This window comes from Doryrhamphus excisus, linkage group LG21 (assembly GCF_037039965.1).
Source record: "Doryrhamphus excisus strain RoL-2023G ecotype Guam linkage group LG21, RoL_Dexc_Guam_v1.1, whole genome shotgun sequence".
Taxonomy (NCBI): Eukaryota; Metazoa; Chordata; class Actinopteri; order Syngnathiformes; family Syngnathidae; genus Doryrhamphus; species Doryrhamphus excisus.
In genome coordinates this window covers 2,674,862-2,696,428 of record NC_136377.1, presented here as the reverse complement: position 1 = coordinate 2,696,428, position 21,567 = coordinate 2,674,862, and the positions used below count along the sequence as shown (strand labels likewise).

The 21,567-nt window shown below is 38.6% G+C and overlaps 2 protein-coding genes across 4 annotated transcripts; one reads left to right on the top strand and one right to left on the bottom strand.

Moving 5' to 3' along the window:
• Window positions 1-946: 946 nt before the first annotated feature.
• On the bottom strand, window positions 947-3,264 carry atg101 (autophagy related 101). The gene is made up of 2 exons (XM_058087259.2): window positions 2,703-3,264; window positions 947-2,109 (listed from the first exon to the last, which is right to left on the bottom strand). The coding sequence occupies exons 1-2, from the start codon at window positions 2,952-2,954 to the stop codon at window positions 1,705-1,707; spliced, it is 657 nt and encodes a 218-aa protein (XP_057943242.2). The 5' UTR covers window positions 2,955-3,264; the 3' UTR covers window positions 947-1,704.
• A 243-nt stretch (window positions 3,265-3,507) lies between these two features.
• On the top strand, window positions 3,508-20,540 carry c2cd2 (C2 calcium dependent domain containing 2). Of its 3 annotated transcripts, XM_058087258.2 has the most exons (14): window positions 3,508-4,350; window positions 5,771-5,866; window positions 7,367-7,486; window positions 12,214-12,315; window positions 12,466-12,582; window positions 13,783-13,903; window positions 13,986-14,094; window positions 14,165-14,229; window positions 14,307-14,422; window positions 14,512-14,680; window positions 15,892-16,133; window positions 16,202-16,472; window positions 17,840-17,876; window positions 19,159-20,540. In XM_058087258.2, exons 1-14 carry the CDS (start codon window positions 4,063-4,065, stop codon window positions 19,241-19,243), a joined length of 1,938 nt encoding a protein of 645 aa, XP_057943241.2. In that variant the 5' UTR covers window positions 3,508-4,062; the 3' UTR covers window positions 19,244-20,540. The 3 variants fall into 3 exon arrangements, with proteins under 3 accessions (XP_057943241.2, XP_057943240.2, XP_057943239.2); XM_058087257.2 differs by lacking the exon at window positions 17,840-17,876 and having other exon boundaries at window positions 13,795-13,903; XM_058087256.2 differs by lacking the exon at window positions 17,840-17,876.
• Window positions 20,541-21,567: the final 1,027 nt, after the last annotated feature.

The window sequence follows — 21,567 nt, the reverse complement described above, 5'->3', positions numbered from 1 at the left end:
AAAAAAAAAACGTGCCGTGGCTCAAAAAAAAGGTTGAAAATCACTGCCGTATTTAATCCCGTAGAAATTCAAATACAAATCAATTCATGAGTGATTTCATGTTTTTTTTGTCTTTGTTAAATAATTTGGAATCAACAGGGAATTAATAATTATATCTTCATTATATTTTTTGCTTTTGATTGTGAATTTTTTTTTTTTATTATTGATATCGCGACTATTCGGAAGCAGTTCTATTATGTAAAGAGCGCCCCCAACTGTTGTGGTGTTAGATTGTTTTTTTGTTTTTTTTTTTAAAGGAACTTTGCATTGTTAATAGCAGCTCTCAGATTCTTTGGGAGAAACATTTTATTAGGACTGTGTACCTGGAAGTGTTCAGATGTTTTGTACCGATTTTATGAAGAAAAAAGACGTTTTAGTACACACATGTTCGATTTGCAATAATATTTGTATCCGCAATGGTTGGTGTTATTGTTGCTTTTTTTTGCAGCTGTTTTGTGTTTAGGTTTTTCCAAAGTTTATGTGATTTATGTGTGTAAAGATCGATGTATGAGTAAAAAAAAAAATTGAAAAAAATTTTGATTTTGTAGTAAATATTTTGAGGAGTTTGATAAGGGTTTTAGCATTCATAGTTCATATTTTTAATGCAGGATTACCCATCATGTCTTGTGGCAGCTTAATGTGCGTGTTATGGTTAGCACTTAGTTAATACCCATGTTGTAGTAGTATGTGATGTCTTATTTCATTGCACCGTGAGCAAGTATGCCGTGTATATATATATATATACGGCATACTTGCTTGACATTCATATTTTAATCTGCAATATATATATAATCGGTGGCAGTCCAACTTTATTCGTGGCGGGCCGCCACTGATAAATGTAATATATATGTATATTTATTGTAAAAAAATTTTTTTTTACAAAAAATAACGTAGTCAACAAAGGACATGATTACTTCCGTTTAATGGGAAAACAGCAATAAGACCACTGTCCCACTGTATAAGATCATACCGCCCATTATTTAAATGTATGTTTTACAGGAAATTGGGTAATTTTATATAATATTAAGCACAGATGTACATAAGAAAACACTTATACATGTCATTCATATTTTAATCTGCAATATATATATATATATATATATAAAATCGGTGGCGGTCCAACTTTATTAGTGGCGGGCCATCACTGATAAATGCAATATATATGTATATTTATTGAATTTTTTTTTTTTTTTTTACAAATAATAACGGAGTCAACAAAGGACATGATTACTTCCATTTAATGGGAAAAGAGCAATAAGACCACTGTATAAGATCATACCGCCAATTATTTAAATGTAATTTTTACACGAAATTGGGTAATTGTACATAATATTAAGCACAGACGTACATAAGAAAACACTTAAATAAATAGCAATTACCATGTCTGCTAGTTGAGCTATGTGCTAAAAACATACATCTTGTGAGAAAGGTGGTATTTACTGTTATGACTAATAATAAATAATATGCAATGTTAACTGATACCATTGTGACCGATGAGGGGGGGAAAAAAAAAGTCTTCAATTGTGGCACTGTGCCATAAGGGAATGCCTATTTTGCAGTTTTATCATAATAAGGCCAAATGTTTTCAAGCAAGCGACAGCACCTGCTCATCAATCAATCAATCCTGCTGACATGATTGACCATAACATCGGTGACACGAAAGCATCACAGCGCCAGAGTGTCCTTGATCAGCCTTCTCATGGTGGTGCTCACAGACGTGCCCAGACAGTCCGTGATCTGGTATGTAATTTTGTACAGGTAAGGCTGCACATCTCTCAGACTGGTATCGAACACGTTGTCCACTTCGGACTGCGTGGGCATCTTTGGCAGGTACTCGTGGCGATTGATGACTTCGACGACGTTGATCACTTTTTCTCCCAGTTTCTCGCCTACTTTCTCACGGCAGATCTGTCTTTCCTGCTCGTTGGCCAGGTTCACCACGTTGACTTTGATGCTCCACACTTCCCAGGGAATACACTCGTCGGAAAAAGGCCAGCGGGACTTTTTTTTCTGGTAGAATTCCAAAGAAATTTGACCGATTCCATCGCTGCCGGAGTTGCTCAAAGCGTCCTGTCAACAAAACATGTCAGTCATATTTTAATCTGCAATATATATATAAATATCTATACCATGTTTCATTGCATCAAATCAATCTGTGGCGGTCCAACTTTATCAGTGGCGGAATCCTTTATATATATTCCGTATTTAATCCCGGAGAAACTCAAATACAAATCAATTCATGAGTGATTTCATGTTTTTTTTTTTGTTCTTTGCGTCTTCCATTGTATTTTTGCTTTTGATTGTGAATTATTATTTATTATTCATATTGCGACTATTTTTGAGGAACTTTGCATTGTTAATAGCGCTCTCGGATTCTTTGGGAAAAACATTTTATTAGGACTGTGTACCTGGAAGATGTTTTGTACCAATTTTATGAAGAAAAAAGACGTTTTAGTACACATGTTGGACTCGCAATAATACTTGTATCCGCAATGGTTGTGTTATTATATATAAATATCTATACCATGTTTTATTGCATCAAATCAATCAGTGGCGGTCCAACTTTATCAGTGGCGGTCCGCCACAGATAAATGTAATGTATATTTATCGCACAGCAGTAATTCTTCAGAAATATTAATAACGAAACACAGTAAAAATATGACCTTGAATTCAGACACAGCCTTTCTGATGACCCTGTCGAGTTCTTCCGAGGACACTCTGACAAAAGTGAAGTCGATAAAGTCGCAGTCGATGTCTAGGGTGCCCACGGTGCCAATGGAGTAGGTGCCTTCCTTTTTGTAGTGGAATTTCCCAGTGCTGCGGTGCAATAAAATGGTGTGCAGCAAAGACAGCATTGCTTCCTCAACCTGCCTGGCCTCCACCGTCACTTCGAGAAGCTCGGATCGGCAATTCATTTTTAAGCCAGCTGTCAACCGAGTAACGGCAATAACTCGAGATGGTAGTGGTAATGGCGTCTGTTAAACAAGCTAGTTAGCCACTGCTATGGACATGCGGGTCCAACCATTTGCGTATTATTATTAGTATTATATTATTATTATTATTATTATTATTATTATTATTATTATTATTATTATTATTACAACCTGTGTTGTGTGAAGACGCCTAAACTTAAAAACCTACAATGTAAATCGTTATATTGTAACAGCAACAAGCTAGCTAGCTAGCTAAATGTTTGCTTCGAAAGGAACCGGAAAAACAATGATGACGTCACGTAGGCTTCTACGGCAACCCACACTGTTCAAAAAGGCTAGATAATAAACAGCTACAATAAATGTAAAAATTTATTATTACAGTTATTTTGTAGCTACATGACAGCGAGTGTCGGATTTTATGACTAAAAACTGTCACAAATGTATTTAGAAGTAGTTTTTTAGCATATGTACAACATAAACAATCGTTGAACTGTATGGCGCGGTGCATTGTGGGAGTTACAGTTTGTGCCACATATCCTCCTTCAGAAGAGTAACTTCTCGTACAATTGACCGCACACAAAAACCTCCTCCAGCGGCGGACTTTTTATTTATTTTTTTACATTTTTTTTGCCATGTTCTCCTGGGAACTTTCTTTTTTTCAAAATTAGACATTGTCCAGCGACGCCGGACTGCTTGGCTTCGGATACAATTCCTTTTTTGGGGAACTTTGTGAGCTCGTCCTGCCAATGAGCTTGGTTGCGCGAGCCTCAGCGGGGATTAGCCAAATAAGCTAACTAACGAATTGAATTGAATTATTATGTCAACGTTTCTCACAAACTACATTTAATTTTTCCTCAAGTGTCCTAAATAGCTGTGGTAATTTAAAGTTGGACAATTATACATTGACTGATGTAGCTTCTGGCACCAACATGGGAAAGACACATCATTTGTTTGGGTGGTTGACGTCATTATGGTTATTAGTTACGACCAGTAATTGATTTATTTTTAATTATATGGCTAAATAGCGAATCCGACGATGCTAGGGACATTCTTAGCGGAGTAGTACTCTTTGCTTTTTCTTCGTCAAAACATGTCCGACGCGCAAAGTTCCGCTTCATATTTTGCTGTGGATGATCTGCAGTGGCTATGTATGGTCACACTTTTTATCGCATCCCTGGTTACACTGATACTGTATCTGGCACAGTATTTCCAACTAAGGGCAACGGGATCGGATGAGACGGTAACAGAGGACAATGCGGCGAAGGAGGAAGCCGCCTCTCTGCTGGGATGGGCGCTGTCACTGGCTAGCTGGAAAAGTCAGTGGAGGGGAGCGTGGTGCAAAGCTTTGAATGCGCAAGCAAGGGAGATATCATCCGGGGTAAGTCTCACCACCACCGTTTCACTGCAATATTATGGCCAATAAACTAACTAAACAAGGAAATTGTACCCATTAGTGTGACTTTGCACATTTGTTGACACCTCGACTCTGAACCAGCAGTACTTTTTCTAGAAAATACACATTGTGGGGATTTGCACAAAAGAGTTTTTTCTCTCCAAAATTCAGCATTTGCTCTGATATCAATGCTTAGACACTATCCAAGATATATTATTTATACTATATGTTTATTGTTTATATGTGGATGCACTTAGTAGTTAAAGTAGTAAAATACAGAAGCAAGAGACCACACTTTAACAAACCATTCACACCTATGGTTATTAATAAATGATAAGATAAGATAATATATGCCTTTATTGTCCCTCAGTGGGGAAATTTGTATTGCACAGCAGCAAGAGTACAGAATCAGTTCAGCAGTACAAAATACACAATATAGAAAAATAAACAATATAAACAACCCAAGTATTAACAAAATCAACAGTTTTACCCAGTTATATACAAATACAGTATGCGGATAATATGAAACGAGATGAGATATATGACCAGTGAGTTAATATGAGGCATTATAGAAATACCTCACATAGAACTTAATATATTGCATTTAGAGCCCTTAATATTGCACATGGAGGTTGATCAGATATTGCACAGTGAATGGAGTCTGGAGTAACTATACTGAATGTAAAAAAAAAAAAAAAAAAAGTATTGAGATGTAATTAATGCACCTGTGTCAAAACCTCAGCCGGACTATGATAAGTACATTTCCAAATGTAATATGTTTGTAGTTGGAGTGTAGTTGCTGCCTTCTAAATAGGTTTTTTTAAGCATTAGAGCTGTTTAAACATGAAATAACACCCCTATAGTCACCTTTACACTCGTATTAACTCAATATAGTGGACCTATTTGTTTGTTTGTCATTTTATTTTGAGCAAAAAAACAACAAAATAAAAAATAAAATGAAATGCACTGTCGCAAACATACAACAAGATACACACAAATCAGCACAATGAAGACCACAACAGTCTTGAGCAAGAAGAAATAATATATAATAATAATACATTTTATTTATATAGCGCTTGTCAAAATACTCAAAGACACTTTACGGAAGAATGGAGTTGAATAAAAGCAAGTAAACAGAGTAAAAGATGCATTAAAATACAACATTCATTCGTTAATACACAGTTAAAACATGAGTACAGCACAGCAGTCAGGTATAAAAAGTTCTAAAGTAATATATAACAGTAAAAGTAATATATAACACATTGAAAGCTCGAAATGGAATGGGAAGAAGTAAAACTTAGTAATAAAAAAACCTAAAACCTAGTAATAAAAAAAAACTTAGTAATAGAACTGTGTCTAGTTATGTTTTGCTAATATAAACGTTTGCTTTCTTTCACTCAATCAGAGTCCATATCTTCTGACTTTTGATGAAAATGATTTTGAAGCATCAGAGTTTGTCGTCCGAGAATTGTCCCACTGCAAGAATTCTCCCCAACATAAGGTACGCTGTTTTTTTTATTCATTTTTCACTTTCCATAATTATATATTTGTCAGTGTTTCCCACAGGACTGATCTATTTACGTCGTCCGGGTATGACGTAATGACGTAATAGTGGAATTTGCATAATCGGCAATGATGCATTGAGTAAAGAAAAACTAAAAAGCAAAGCAAATATGTTTCAAAATACAAATAATCAAAACAAAGTGAGCGCTTTTAGATGCTAAACGGGGCCACATGAGAAAAAAAAATTGTCAAGCTTAGTCATCTCCATAATATCATCCAACACACCCACTGAATGTAATAAACACAGGCTTATTTGGACCGACCCGCTGTGTCTTTATGTATAGGAAGCTTATACAAAGGCACAAAGATTGATAATGACAAGTAGCGGACACAGAATAAACCATAAATGCATGGGCAGCCATGTATTGGACACACCTAGTTTTTTATCATGGTTAGTGAGCTATACACACATAACACACGTACACACGTGGTAAGGAGCATTCATAATGCATCCACCTCACAGGGTGTAGCATATCAGGATGCCGAGACCTCACACCTAGGCGACACGGGTTCAATTCCACCCTCGGCGTCATCTCTGTGTGGAGTTTGCATGTTCTCCCCGTGTATGCGTGGGTTTTCTCCTGGTACTCCGGTTTCCTCCCACATTCCAAAAACATGCTAGGTTAATTAGCGACTCCAAATTGTCCATAGGTATGAATGTGAGTGTGAATGGTTGTTTGTCTATATGTGCCCTGTGATTGGCTGGCCACCGGTCCAGGGTGTACCCCGCCTCTCGTTTGAAAGACAGCTGGGATAGGCTCCAGCACCCCCCGTGACCCTCGTGAGGATAAATGAATGAATGAATTACTGTTTTGTAGTTGAATATGACCATAAAATATATTAATATTAATAGTCCAAAAATTATGATACCATATCATGATATAGTAAAGGAAATATTGCACTGTCATCGTTCACTCTGTGAAGTTGTGGAAATGCCGTTTGTGACACGTATTTTCTTGCAGGCTATTCATACTGTCTGTCAAACATTTGCAGCATTTCTTGAAATGAATTCTTTATTTTTTAGACTATTAGCCACTGGTTAATTGGCGACTCCAAATTGTCCATAGGTATGAATGTGAGTGTGAATGGTTGTTTGTCTATATGTATAGGAATTGAACCCTGGTCTCCTAGCTGTGAGGTCTGCGTGCTAGCCACTAGACCACCGTGCTGGGAAGTAATGGTATCCTAAATATTGACACTTGGGGCGTACTCACTTTTGTTGCCAGGGGGTTTCGTCATAATGGCTCTGTGTTGAGTAATTTTAAGGCTAGAGCACATTGACACTGTTATAAAAGATGTACACTGACTACTTTAAATTGTATCAAAGCAGTCCAGTTTCTGTCAGTGTCGTAGTTTAAGCCCAAATAGAATTTCCTCCATTTGAAATTTGTACATCGATCGCACATCCATTCAGTGTCTTGCTGTGTTCTCCCAACAGGCCGCTCGCTGCAGCGTCGTCAGCGAGAAGCTGCAGTTCACCCTCCACGCCTCCGCAGCCACATCGTCTTCTGCCGATCCTGATAAATATACAGCCTGCGTTTCACCGCTGGAGCTGCAGGTAAATGGAGCGGAGTTTCACCTCCGCCCGCAAACAGAATGATTCTGATTTGACCCATTTAGCGCTTGAAAAAGAGGTAAGCCAAAGTGTCGTTGACCGTGGAGATGTTATTCAAAGTGACATGCCGACCAGCGTTGGATCAGTGCCTTTCATGGGCACGGGATTACATGGTTGAGGTGTCTTTCTCTGCGTGGTAAAAGACTCAGATGTCACGCTCATAGCGCGATATAAATCCAAATCTCTCACAGTAGATTCTCCTCGTCTCCAAGAGGCTGTGGTCCAAGCCAGCAAATGGAAAAAAATCTACATGTAATTGAGATTAGTAATATTAATTGTCCACCCTCGACCATCTCTGTGTTCATTCATACTGTCTGTCAAACATTTGCAGCATTCCTTGAAATGAATTCTTTCTTTTTTAGACGATTAGCCACTGTTTAATTGGCGACTCCAAATTGTCCATAGCTATGAATGTGAGTGTGAATGGTTGTTTGTCTATATGTGCCCTGTGATTGGCTGGCCACCAGTCCAGGGTGTACCCCACCTCTTGCCCGAAGACAGCTGGGATAGGCTCCAGCACCCCCCCGTGACCCTTGTGAGGATAAGCGGTAGAAAATGAATGAATGAATGAATTACTGTTTTGTGGTTGAATACGGCCACAAAATATATTAATATTAATAGTCCAAAAATTATGATACCATATCATGATATAGGAAAGGAAATATTGCACAATCATCGTTCGCTCTGTGAAGTTGTGGAATTGCCGTTTGTGACACGTAATTTCTTGCAGGCCATTCATACAGTCTGTCAAACATTTGCAGCATTTCTTGAAATGAATTCTGTATTTTTTAGACGAGTAGCCACTGGTTAATTGGCGACTCCAAATTGTCCATAGGTATGAATATGAGTGTGAATGGTTGTTTGTCTATATGTGCCCTGTGATTGGCTGGCCACCAGTCCAGGGTGTACCCCGCCTCTCGCCCGAAGACAGCTGGGATAGGCTCCAGCACCCCCCCGTGACCCTCGTGAGGATAAATGAATGAATGAATTACTGTTTTGTGGTTGAATACGGCCACAAAATGTATTAATATTAATAGTCCAAAAATTATGATACCATATCATGATATAGTAAAGGAAATATTGCACTATCATCGTTCGCTCTGTGAAGTTGTGGAATTGCCGTTTGTGACACGTAATTTCTTGCAGGCCATTCATACTGTCTGTCAAACATTTGCAGCATTTCTTGAAATGAATTCTGTATTTTTTAGACGATTAGCCACTGGTTAATTGGCGACTCCAAATTGTCCATAGGTATGAATATGAGTGTGAATGGTTGTTTGTCTATATGTGCCCTGTGATTGGCTGGCCACCAGTCCAGGGTGTACCCCGCCTCTCGCCCGAAGACAGCTGGGATAGGCTCCAGCACCCCCCCGTGACCCTCGTGAGGATAAATGAATGAATGAATTACTGTTTTGTGGTTGAATACAGACACAAAATATATTAATATTAATAGTCCAAAAATTATGATACCATATCATGATATAGTAAAGGAAATATTGCACAATCATCGTTCGCTCTGTGAAGTTGTGGAATTGTCGTTTGTGACACGTATTTTCTTGCAGGCCATTCATACTGTCTGTCAAACATTTGCAGCATTTCTTGAAATGAATTCTGTATTTTTTAGACGATTAGCCACTGGTTAATTGGCGACTCCAAATTGTCCATAGGTATGAATGTGAGTGTGAATGGTTGTTTGTCTATATGTGCCCTGTCCTTGTGAGGATGATGATTATTAATAATATTTCTGGAATTTTGACACTGATCTCATGCAAATAAGATAAAGAAACTGCTTCATCTAGATGACCATATCAGTCAATATGAATGTACAAAATGAATGACTTTAACCATCTCACTCAACTCAACATGGGGGGGGGTTAGTCCTCTTTTAGCTACACTAAGCTTTCATCCTGTATTTAGGTCCGCTGAGATCTTCTATGCAGGCTAACCCACTTGTATTAAGATTATTTTTAAACCAATAAGGTGCTTGTCACACCTCTGCTGTGCTCCCTGAGCTCCCTGCACCATAAATACAACCCGAGCGAGTTGGTTGACGGGGGGGGGAAGCTAAAGTGAGACGTTTAGAGGTCGTAGGTCGCTTGTTTGTTGGCGGTGTCACTGTTTCATCCCATTCCGCACGAGCCAGCAACCTTTTCACATCCACCAATCCCGACTAGAATGGTCTTGTCTTGTTGACGGCAGAGAACACAATCAATCACACAATAAACAACACATACCATGTGACCTCTTGCACGTGAGCACACCTGACACTCTTGTATAACCTCTGTTTGCGAAGCCTCATTTACCAGCCAGTCAGGTGACAGGCGATGTGAGCTAGAAGATAAAGATAAAATAAAAATAACAAAAATAAAACATTTTCCGTAATTAAAAAAAAAAATCGGATCTGTAAGGCCGTGCCGACTGTGTTCTTCGGATCCAACCGGGCGTCCTCGCTGCTTTCTGATGTGGGTTTTTGTCTGGCATTACAACACACGCAAAAAAAGCCAGGCATGCTGGGACAGGCTCGCATGTTCTGGTCTGCAGTGCTTTCTCTGGTTCTTTCACTTCATCTCTCCGCTGACCTTTCATTTCAGAGTGCAACTTGTTTCCTATTCCTCTTTGTCATTATGAGTAAACATAATACATAAATATGCTTTTGAGTTGGGGTTCAAATCCCAACATGTGGGTCAGTAAGCATTATTTAGTTTACGCACATACATACAGGGCAGTAGCCTCTCATTTGTCGTGGTTAATTGGTTCCAGACTCGACCCGTTATAAGTGAACAGTCAAGAAGTAGTATTCCTTATTTGTAAATGGAATATTTTCATAGTTGGAGCATAGAAACAACCTTTTAATTATGTTTAACAGTATTAGAGCCGGCTGCATGGCGGTCGAGTGGTTAGCGCGCAGACCTCACAGCTAGGAGACCCGAGTTCAATTCCACATCTCTACGTGGAGTTTGCATGTTCTCCCCGTGCATGCGTGGGTTTTCTCCGGGTACTGCGGTTTCCTCCCACATTCCAAAAACATGCTAACACGGCTAAACGTGGCTTAAACATGCATCTTTTTGGAGTCGTAGGCCATATTCAACCAGTGAAACCGCATGGTCTGTAATACTGCGATGGCAGTGGCGCCATGATATTTGAAGCTGCTAGGGAGCAGTCAAAGCAGTAAGCAGATGCTCTTGTAAATTAGCGAGAACATATTTGCACATGCTCACAGTTGCGGTAATGTAATGGTTAGGGTTGTCACATCATAAAAACCTGAATTTTGACCTTCAGCTCAGCAAGTTGTGTTGGACATGTGCATTTGAGCGTTTAGAGAAGGTCAAATGAAGGTTATACAGCATTTAAATTTCATCGTAGCTTTTTAGGATTATTAATTCCTTCATTTTCTACCGCTTATCCTCACAAGGGTCGTGGTGGGTGCTGGAGCCTATCCCAGCTGTCTTCAGGTACACCCTGGACTGGTGGCCAGCCAATCACAGGGCACATATAGACAAACAACCATTCACACTCACATTCATACCTATGGACAATTTGGAGTCGCTAATTAACCTAGCATGTTTTTGGAATGTGGGAGGAAACCGGAGTACCCGGAGAAAACCCACGCATGCACGGGTAGAACATGCAAACTCCACACAGAGATGGCCGAGGGTGGGATTGAACTCGGGTTTCCTGGCTGTGAGGTCCGCACGCTAACCACTAGCCCGCCGTGCAGCCCCCTGTCTTTCATCAGAAAAAAAAAAGGTTTAGTAATCAGCAAAATAACATAGCTAAGTTTCAGGAAAATATCTGTTCCTGACTAAAAAAAATTGAGAAAAATACATTACATTACAATACAAATACATTTCAAGCATTAGAGCCTTCTAAATTTGAAATAACACCCCCATAGTCACTTTACCAACAACCATTCACACTCACATTCATACCTATGGACAATTTGGAGTCGCCAATTAACCGAGTATGTTTTTGAAATATGGGAGGAAACCGGAGTACCCGGAGAAAACCCACGCATGCACGGGGAGAACATGCAAACTCCACACAGAGATGGCCGAGGGTGGAATTGAACCCTGGTCTCCTAGCTGTGAGGTCTGCGTGCTAACCACTCGACCACCGTGCAGCCCTTACTCTCATTATGTCAACTATATTGGGGAATATGAGTGTAAAGTTGACTATAGGGGTGTTAGTTCATGTCTAGAGGGCTCTAACTAATGTTCATTCATTCATTCATTTTCTACCGCTTCTCCTCAAGAGGGTCGCGGGGGGTGCTGGAGACTATCCCAGCTGTCTTCGGGCATGTCAGAGGCGGGGTACACCCTGGACTGGTCGCCAGCCAATCACAGGGCACATAGAGACAAACAACCATTCACACTCACATTCATACCTATGGACAATTTGGAGTCGCTAATTAACCTAGCATGTTTTTGGAATGTGGGAGGAAACCGGAGTACCCGGAGAAAACCCACGCATGCACGGGGAGAACATGCAAACTCCACACAGAGATGGCCGAGGGTGGGATTGAACTCGAGTTTCCTAGCTGTGAGGTCTGCGCGCTAACCACTCGTCCACCGTGCAGCCCTTTTCAGGATTAGTGTATAATGATAATAATAATATAACAACATTATACAGTCTGACGTATTGTCCATATCCTTTTCTCTGTGTTTCCTCAGCTTGAGTTACTGATGCGGGAAGCTGACGATGAGGTCAAAGTGAGCTGGGGGGTTTCTCACCTGGAGACGGACGGGCTGCAGGTGACGCCCAGTTCTTCCCAGGTACTGAAATTACAAAAATGTAATTTTTAAACTGCAGTCGCAGACTGTCACATTAGTTTCGAAATGTGCGGTATGTACAACGGGTTGGGGGGGGGGGGGTCATGCTTTCAGTTTTGTGATTTGTCCGCTCCCATTGTCTGTCTTTATCAGGACAATGTCAGCACTTCCTGCGTGGCGGCGGTGAGGGAGGAGTTGAAGCGAGTGCTGTGTGCGGCTTGTCCCTCCGTTTTATTGAGCTGCAAGCCTGCTCAGGTCTCCGAGGTCAAGGTGGGTGGTTGAGTCGTGCCTCATTTTCTCAGCAAAGCGTCTGCTTTCCTTTCTGCCGCTATTTCATTCATGCCTGTTTCCTCTTCAGCCTCATAATGTAGTCAGATCCATTCATTCTTTTTTTTTACATGTAATCACTTTAAGAAGCCGTCACAATTAGTCAACACCAGTCCGTGTATTAACCTAATGAATATATCTCAAAATAAACATTATTAAATAAACAGTATTTGGTGTATTTACATGGCAAGAGTGGGCACTCAGCTCTCAATTTCGCTACAATATCCTCCAGAAATGCAGTTCCCCTTTAAAATTGCAGAAAAAGGAGAAATATGATCTCAGGGAAGAACTAAATTTGAAACACCCCAGCACCCCCCGCGACCCTTGTGAGGATAAGCGGTAGAAATTGAATGAATGAATTATTATTATTATTTTAGTTTATTATTTATTTTATTTATTTGTATTATATATATATAGCATAATATAATAATATATATATATGTATAATAAAAAATATTTAAAAAAAAAATAATATATATAATAAAATAAATAAACTAAAATAATAATAATAATGATAATAATTAATTCATTCATTTTCTACCGCTATATATGTATATATATATATAATTTATTTATTTTTATTTATTATTTCATTCTGAAATGTAATACAGTCAATGGTTACAAACAATTATTATTATTTTAGTTTATTATTTATTGTATTTATTTTTATTATTTTTATTATATATACATACATATATAATAAACAAAAAATATATAATAAATAATAATCATTGTTATTATTATTATTTTAGTTTATTATTTATTATTTTATTTATTATATATATATAAAATAAATGAAAAAATATAAAATAATACAATTTATTTAAAAATATATAAAATCTATTTTATTATATATTTTTGTATTTATTTATATATATATATATATAATAAATAAAATAGTAAAAATAAATAAACTAAATAATAAACTAAAATAATAATAATGATAATAATTCATTCATTCATTTTCTACCCCTTTCTTTCTCTCTCTCTCTCTCTCTCTCTCTCTCTCTCTCTCTCTATATATATATATATATATATATATATATATATATATATATAATTTATTTACTTATTTTTATTTATTATTTCATTGTGAAATGTAATACAGTCAATATATGCAAATGTTTACAAACCCACACCCAATTTGTCCTCCAGGAAAGCTGCAATCGAGTGTTTTCACCCCCCAAACCTCCTCGTGCCCACGACTGGAAGCTGCTGGTGAAAAACATTCGCGCAGAGCTCAGTCTGCAGGAAGATGTTGCAGGTAGGACTCCCGTCCAAGATGATTAACCAAGATGAACGAGGGATTACTGTATTACGCGTATTACGTATTTTTCTGATTGTAGGCAGCATCAACCCTGTATGCGTCCTGCAGTTAGATGACCCTCCACAGAAGTTCAACACGTCTGTTTTGAAGAACACATCCACTCCTGTCTGGGATCATCCTTTTGTTTTGTAAGTTTCACAGCAGAGTATAAACGTTGTACTTTGGCATTATGTGACGGCAATATGTTTGTCCTTCAAGTGAACTGAACGGACGATCGAAGGAGCTCATTATCCAGGTGATGAATGATGGTAGTCCGCAAGAAGGTGAGGCAGACATTTTTACCTCAAATATATTGAATTATTAGTCGCTGACTAAGCAAAATGTTGCTTCTCGTTTTCAGATAGCCTTCTGGGCGAGGTGTCGGTGCCTTTCGACCTTGTTAAAAAGCAGCCCAAAGGACAGCAGACCTTTTCCCTCATCACCAAAGATGTCACGACAGGATCCCTTACTACTGATGTAAGACTCCCTTTTTTTAAAAATTTTCACGGACATTTCATTCCATCAGCACTAACGCTGCATCTCTGTGGGGGAACTCCATTCTCCAGTTTACCTACTTGGATCCAAACGAGGTGCGCTCGTGGCAGCCCCCGACCCCGGCCTCTACCAAGAGGGTGGAGATGGACCGTACAGTCATGCCCTGCGGCACGGTGGTCACCACCATCACTGCGGTCAAGAGCAAACCGGGTCGACCGCTCCCTCCTGGACTCAGCATAGGTACAACTGCACAAAATGATCATAGAAAGACACACACATTGTAATGGTAATGGTTGAATTTCATTTGAACATGCATCAGATGACAATTGAATGCATCACATAATCAGTTCACAGTTCCACATGTCCGAAAGGAGTAGGAAGAAGCAAAGCTTATTGAATCCTACCCCTCCATCTGGTACTTTTACAATCAGTAACTGTTACATTTGTTCACTTCCTGCTTTCCTAATATAGTTTAAGTTTTTTTTATTTTATTTTTTTAATTTAATTTTAATTTTTTAATTTTTTTGAAGTGGTTTAATTTCATTTGAACATGCATCAGATTACAATTGAATGCATCACATAATCAGTTCACAGTTCCACATGTCCAAAAGGAGTAGGAAGAAGCAAAGCTTATTAAATCCTACCCCTCCATCTGGTACTTTTACAATCAGTAACTGTTACTTTTGTTCACTTCCTGCCTTTCTAATATAATTAAAAAAAAAAAAAAATTTTATTCTATTTTATTTTATTATTATTTTATTTTTATTTTTTATTTTTTCAGTTCACAGTTCCACATGTCCAAAAGGAGTAGGAAGAAGCAAAACTTATTAAATCCTACCCCTCCATCTGGTACTTTTAGAATCACTAACTGTTACATTTGTTCACTTCCTGCCTTTCTAATATAATAAATTTTCTTTTAATTTTATTCAATTTAATTTCATTTTATTCAATTTTATTTTATTTTTATTATTATTTTTTTGTCACATGCCAAAGTACAAGGTGATATGACCATACAATGACATAATTCTTGTAGAAAATTGGAACCAAAGCGAAATTTTTTAAATTTTTTTGTTTTTAATAAATGCGTTTTTTTTTTATTTTTAAAACCTGATGCGGCCCAGTCTCGCTAATTTATAGCCAATTTCTAATCTTGTGAAAGCTCCTTTACCTCAGAATAATTGTTGAAATATTGTGAGGTCGCTCTTTCTTGTGGCAGGAGCCAATCACGACGAGCAGTTTATATAACAGTTTAACAATATATCACACACTCAAACCTTAAGGAGTGTCCAAAGTGCGGCATCATAAAAGTACTCGTAAAATGTCTTCAAGGTTGGCAGGGCAGTGACTTTAGTTTGTGTTTGCTAATATGGACCCACATTTATTTTTGTTATCGCAAAAAAGCCACTATGTTGTAATATTCCGATCTCATCCCAGCTGTCTTCACGTTTTAGATTCCTCACAAAAAGCACTGGCCGGCAAGCCGAAGATTTCGGAGCGACGCGTTTCAGAGCAGACGCCCGTGCTGGGAGCGACAGTCAGCAAGGTCTTGTCGTCTTCGGACACCGAGTTACTGATGCTTAATGGCACTGACCCGGTGGCTGAAGCCGCCATCAAACAACTCCACCAGTCCGCCAAGCAGAAACTCAGGTCGCCGGTGAAGAAGAGTACCATCATCATCTCCGGGATTGCAAAAGTAAGGATGACTTCACTTAGCAGTTGGACTGGACTTCCATGTTGATTTCCATATTCTTCTATTCCCAGACGCCGTTGTCGCAGGACGACGAGCTGGCCCTCATGGCAGGCTACGCTGCTGCAATGGATGCTTCCATGTCCAACGGAAGCTCCACTCAGGATGTGACCGCGGCCATCCTGTCAGGGACCAGCAGCAGCCCTCCAGAGGTGTCCGAACACGAGGAAGGGCCCAGCGGAGCGGGATGTCCCCGGGAAGACTGGGAGAGCCACACCGGAGAGGACTTGAACCATACCTCGCTCTCCATGTGTGTGTCAGAGGTCAGCTGCAAAAAGAGAAGAGGTAAGAGATGCTTCAGTTCCAGCGGAACCTCGGTTTTCCGTCATGAACCCGCTCGGAAAGGTTGAAAACCCGTTGGGAATAATTTCGATATAAACTTAAGTACACGGTTAATGTAACATTTACCATCACCTTTACCTTTATTGAAGACTGGGTAATGAGGTGTCAATTAAAACTGAATTGTGATTTATTTTATCATATTTTTTACATTATAAATATATTATAATATTATTTTTAAATTAATTAATTATTATATTATTTTAAAAATATTTTAGATTATTTTTTAAATAATATTATTTTAATATTATTTTTTATTATTTTTATATTTTTTTGTAGTCCGTCACATCCTGATGTGTTCAATTGATTTGCCTTCACTGTGTTTGGGATCGTTTCGCATCAGCTGAGGGAACGGTGAGGAGCAACGAGTAGCGGTGAGGAGAAGCGGAAATGGAGGCGCATGTAGGAGTTCAATAAATGGGAAAATTTACATAAAAAAAAATTGTTCCATGGTATGTCCAAAAACTCTGAAATACGCAGTGCTCTTGAACGCCTCATTAGTATACGACACACTGTGCTGATCAGCGGTCTATGAACACATTCACTAAACCACGCATTTACACATAGTAATAAAGAAGATTACAGTTTTTTCTGGACTATAAGTCACACTTTTTTTTCGTAGGTTGGCTGTTCCTGCGACTTATACTCCAGAGCGACTTATGTATGTTTATTTTTTTACCTAATTATGCATTTTTGGACTTGTGCGACTTATACTCTGGAGCGACTTATAGTCCAGAAAATACAGTAATCGACTGAAAAAAGAATCGTTACCGTCCAAATACCGTATTTTCCGGACTATGTCGCACTTTTTCTAGGTTGTCTGTTCCTGCGACTTATACTCCAGAGCGACTTATAATTGAAAAAAAATGTTTGTTACATAAACAATGGACACTTTATTTGCCTTCCAAGAGATCGTAATGTCTGTTTTGGTCAAGTAGTTTGGAAAATAAATTACCCGCAAAAAATGCAACTTATACTCCAGTGCGACTTATGTATGTTTATTTTTTTACCTAACTATGCATTTTTGGACTTGTGCAACTTATACTCCGGAGCGACTTATAGTCCAGAAAATACGGTCAATGATCCCTTGGCTGGAATCTGTCTATAGTGTCCCAACTCTAAAAGAGCTACTATCCACTCACCAACATGTGGATGCTTTGTTTGTGTACGCCATTCCTACCGAGAACCTATTCACCTTTCTCTATTTGGCTGTTTTCATGTATTGTCCAGGTACTGTATGTCCTTTCTTGGTGATGCAATCTGTATTGCTTTTTCTCTTTCTCAACTGTGTACGATCACCACCCCCATCTTAGAGGAAAGCCGTACACAGCACACCTTAGACCAGGATGTGTAAGTTACCATTTCTACGTGGTATCTTCAGTACTGTAGTTTGTGTACTGTGTAGTTACCGTAGCTTTGAGTAGGCTAGATGACATCGGTCGTTACCATCACCTTTTCCATCACCCCCAGCCGTCTTTGGGCGAGAGGCGGGGTACACCCTGGACCGGTGGCCAGCCAATCACAGGGCACATATAGACAAACAACCATTCACACTCACATTCATACCTATGGACAATTTGGAGTCGCCAATTAACCAGTGGCTAATAGTCTAAAAATAAAGAATTCATTTCAAGAAATGCTGCAAATGTTTGACAGACTGTATGAATAGCCTGCAAGAAAATACGTGTCACGAATGGCAATTCCACAACTTCACAGAGTGAACGATGATTGTGCAATATTTCCTTTACTATATCATGATATGGTATCATAATTTTTGGACTATTAATATTATATTAATATTAATATATTTTGTGGCCGTATTCAACCACAAAACAGTAATTCATTCATTCATTTTCTACCGCTCAGCCTCACAAGGGTCACGGGGTGCTGGAGCCTATCCCAGCTGTCTTCGGACGAGAGGCGGGGTACACCCTGGACTGGTGGCCAGCCAATCACAGGGCACATATAGACAAACAACCATTCACACTCACATTCATACCTATGGACAATTTGGAGTCGCCAATTAACCTAGCATGTTTTTGGAATGTGGGAGGAAACCCACGCATGCACGGGGAGAACATGCAAACTCCACACAGAGATGGCCGAGGGTGGAATTGAACCCTGGTCTCTTAGCTGTGAGGTCTGCGTACTAACCACTCGTCTGCCGTGCAGCTCTTACTTTCATTATGTCTACTATATTGGGGAATATGAGTGTAAAGGTGACTATAGGGGTGTTAGTTAATGTCTAGAGGGCTCTACTAATGTTCATACATTCATTCATTTTCTACCGCTTCTCCTCACGAGGGTCACGGGGGGTGCTGGAGCCTATCCCAGCTGTCTTCGGGCAAGAGGCGGGGTACACCCTGGACTGGTGGCCGGCCAATCACAGGGCACATATAGACAAACAACCATTCACACTCACATTCATACCTATGGACAATTTGGAGTCGCTAATTAACCTAGCATGTTTTTGGAATGTGAGAGGAAACCGGAGTACCCGGAGAAAACATGCACACACAGAGATGTCCAAGGGTGGGATTCGAACTCGGGTCTCTTAGCTGTAAGATTAGCCCATAATTAGTACAATAAAATAAAATTCCAAAATGACTTCCTTTCTGTTTTTGCGCTGCAGGCAGTTTCCTACAGAAGAGCGCCAAGCTCTTCTTCCGGCGGCGACACCAGCGCAAGGACCCCGGGATGAGCCAGTCGCACAATGACTTAGTTTACCTGGAATCTCCGGCCGTGGTGGAGCGGGCCAGCAAAACGGCCACGCTTAGCCGCATGCTGAGCCGCAAGAGCAAGGGCAAAGCCAACGGCTCTACCTCCAACGGACAACCGAATGTGTGACGCCTCCACAGCCCGCCACCAACCACCTCATTCTATAGACCATAATAACCACCATCTGAGTTGGGGTATTTTCGAGGATTTTATTTTTACCTGTCTACTCGGTTTTTTGGTTTGATGCTGCATTTTCAGTTTTTTGTGCGCGTGGCCTTGATCCAGACTCATGCGGACCTCATGCGTCTTTACCTCGCTGATGCGGAATTTAAAGGATTTATTCCAAATACCGTATTTTCCGGACTATGTCGCAGTTTTTCCTCCTAGGTTGGCTGTTCCTGCGACTTATACTCCAGAGCGACTTATAAATGAAAAAAAAAAATTTTTGTTACATAAACACTGGACACTTTATTTGCCTTCCAAGAGGACGTAATGTCTGTTTTGGTCAAGTAGTTAAAATAAATTACCCGCAAAAAAATGCAACTTATACTCCAGTGCGACTAATCTATGTTTTTTTTTAACCTAATTATGCATTTTTGGCCTTGTGCGACTTACACTCCGGAGCGACTTATAGTCCAGAAAATACGGTCAATGATCCCTTGGCTGGAGTCTGTCTATAGTGTCCCAACTCTTCCACTCACCAACATGTGGATGCTTTGTTTGGGTACACCATTCCTACCGAGAACCGATTTTTTGGGGGAAAAAATGCATTATGGCTTTAATGCATTTACCTCGCTGATGCGGAATTTAACCGTAGCTTTCCTACGATGGATCAACAGGACCAAAGATGAAGAGAAATGGTGGTATTTGTACGCTTTGCACAACTCCAGTACCTTTTTTTTTTTTCCCATTTCCAGTGCAATGACTGGAGCTGCTGGTGTGATGATAGACTCTTCTGTTGTTCCGAATATACACAAAGGGAGGTCATGTGACTACTTCTGGACAAGTTGTTGTATTTATTCCTATCCAATACATTGGCTGCGTGTGTGTGAGCGATACTGTATGCACACACAGTACGAATATCAAGGAAACAACCATGTCGAATGAATGGGAATGAAATGTATTATTCATTAAGAAATATCATTTCTTGATGACGCAATATTCATTATATTTCACAATATTCGTTGTGAAATATCAAAAATCGGTGTCAAAAATATTATTCATTAAGAAATATCATTTCTTAATGACACAATATTCATTATATTTCACAATATTCGTTGTGAAATATCAAAAATCGGCGTCAAAAATATTATTCATTAAGAAATATCATTTCTTAATGACACAATATTCATTATATTTCACAATATTTGTTGTGAAATATCAAAAATCGGCATCGAAAATATTATTCGTTAAGAAATATCATTTCTTAATGACACAATATTCATTATATTTCACAATATTCATTGTGAAATATCAAAAATCGGTGCCGAAAATATTATTTGTTAAGAAATATCATTTCTTAATGATGCAATATTCATTACATTTCACAATATTCATTGTGAAATATCAAAAATCGGTGTCGAAAATATTATTCATTAAGAAATATCATTTCTTAATGACGCAATATTCATTACATTTCACAATATTCATTGTGAAATATCAAAAATCGGTGTCGAAAATATTATTCGTTAAGAAATATCATTTCTTAATGACGCAATATTCATTACATTTCACAATATTCATTGTGAAATATCAAAAATCGGTGTCGAAAATATTATTCATTAAGAAATATCATTTCTTAATCACACAATATTCATTGTGAAATATCAAAAATCGGTGTGGAAAATATTATTCATTAAGAAATATCATTTCTTGATGACACAATATTCATTACATTTCACAATATTCATTGTGAAATATCAAAAATCAGTGTCGAAAATATTATTCATGAAAAAATATCATTTCTTAATGACGCAATATTCATTACATTTCACAATATTCATTGTGAAATATCAAAAATCGGTGTCGAAAATATTATTCATGAAGAAATATCATTTCTTAATGACACAATATTCATTACATTTCACAATATTCATTGTGAAATATCAAAAATCGGTGTCGAAAATATTATTCGTTAAGAAATATCATTTCTTAATCACACAATATTCATTATATTTCACAATATTCATTGTGAAATATCAAAAATCGGTGTCAAAAATATCAAAGATAAAGACACTGTTAATAATGTGAGACTTTTATTAACAATATGTTTTGGAAATAGTCATCAAAGTCTTCCTGAATGATGTTTAAATGACCTTTTTTG

Coding starts and splice junctions, on each gene's coding strand:
- atg101 (XM_058087259.2), bottom strand. CDS start 2,954: ATGAATTGCCGATCCGAGCTTCTCGAAGTGACGGTGGAGGCCAGGCAG. Junction 2,110..2,702: donor AGGCTGTGTCTGAATTCAAG/GTCATATTTTTA, acceptor TTTTGTTGACAG/GACGCTTTGAGCAACTCCGG.
- c2cd2 (XM_058087256.2), top strand. CDS start 4,063: ATGTCCGACGCGCAAAGTTCCGCTTCATATTTTGCTGTGGATGATCTG. Junction 7,487..12,213: donor TTTCACCGCTGGAGCTGCAG/GTAAATGGAGCG, acceptor GTGTTTCCTCAG/CTTGAGTTACTGATGCGGGA. Junction 14,230..14,306: donor TGATGGTAGTCCGCAAGAAG/GTGAGGCAGACA, acceptor TCTCGTTTTCAG/ATAGCCTTCTGGGCGAGGTG.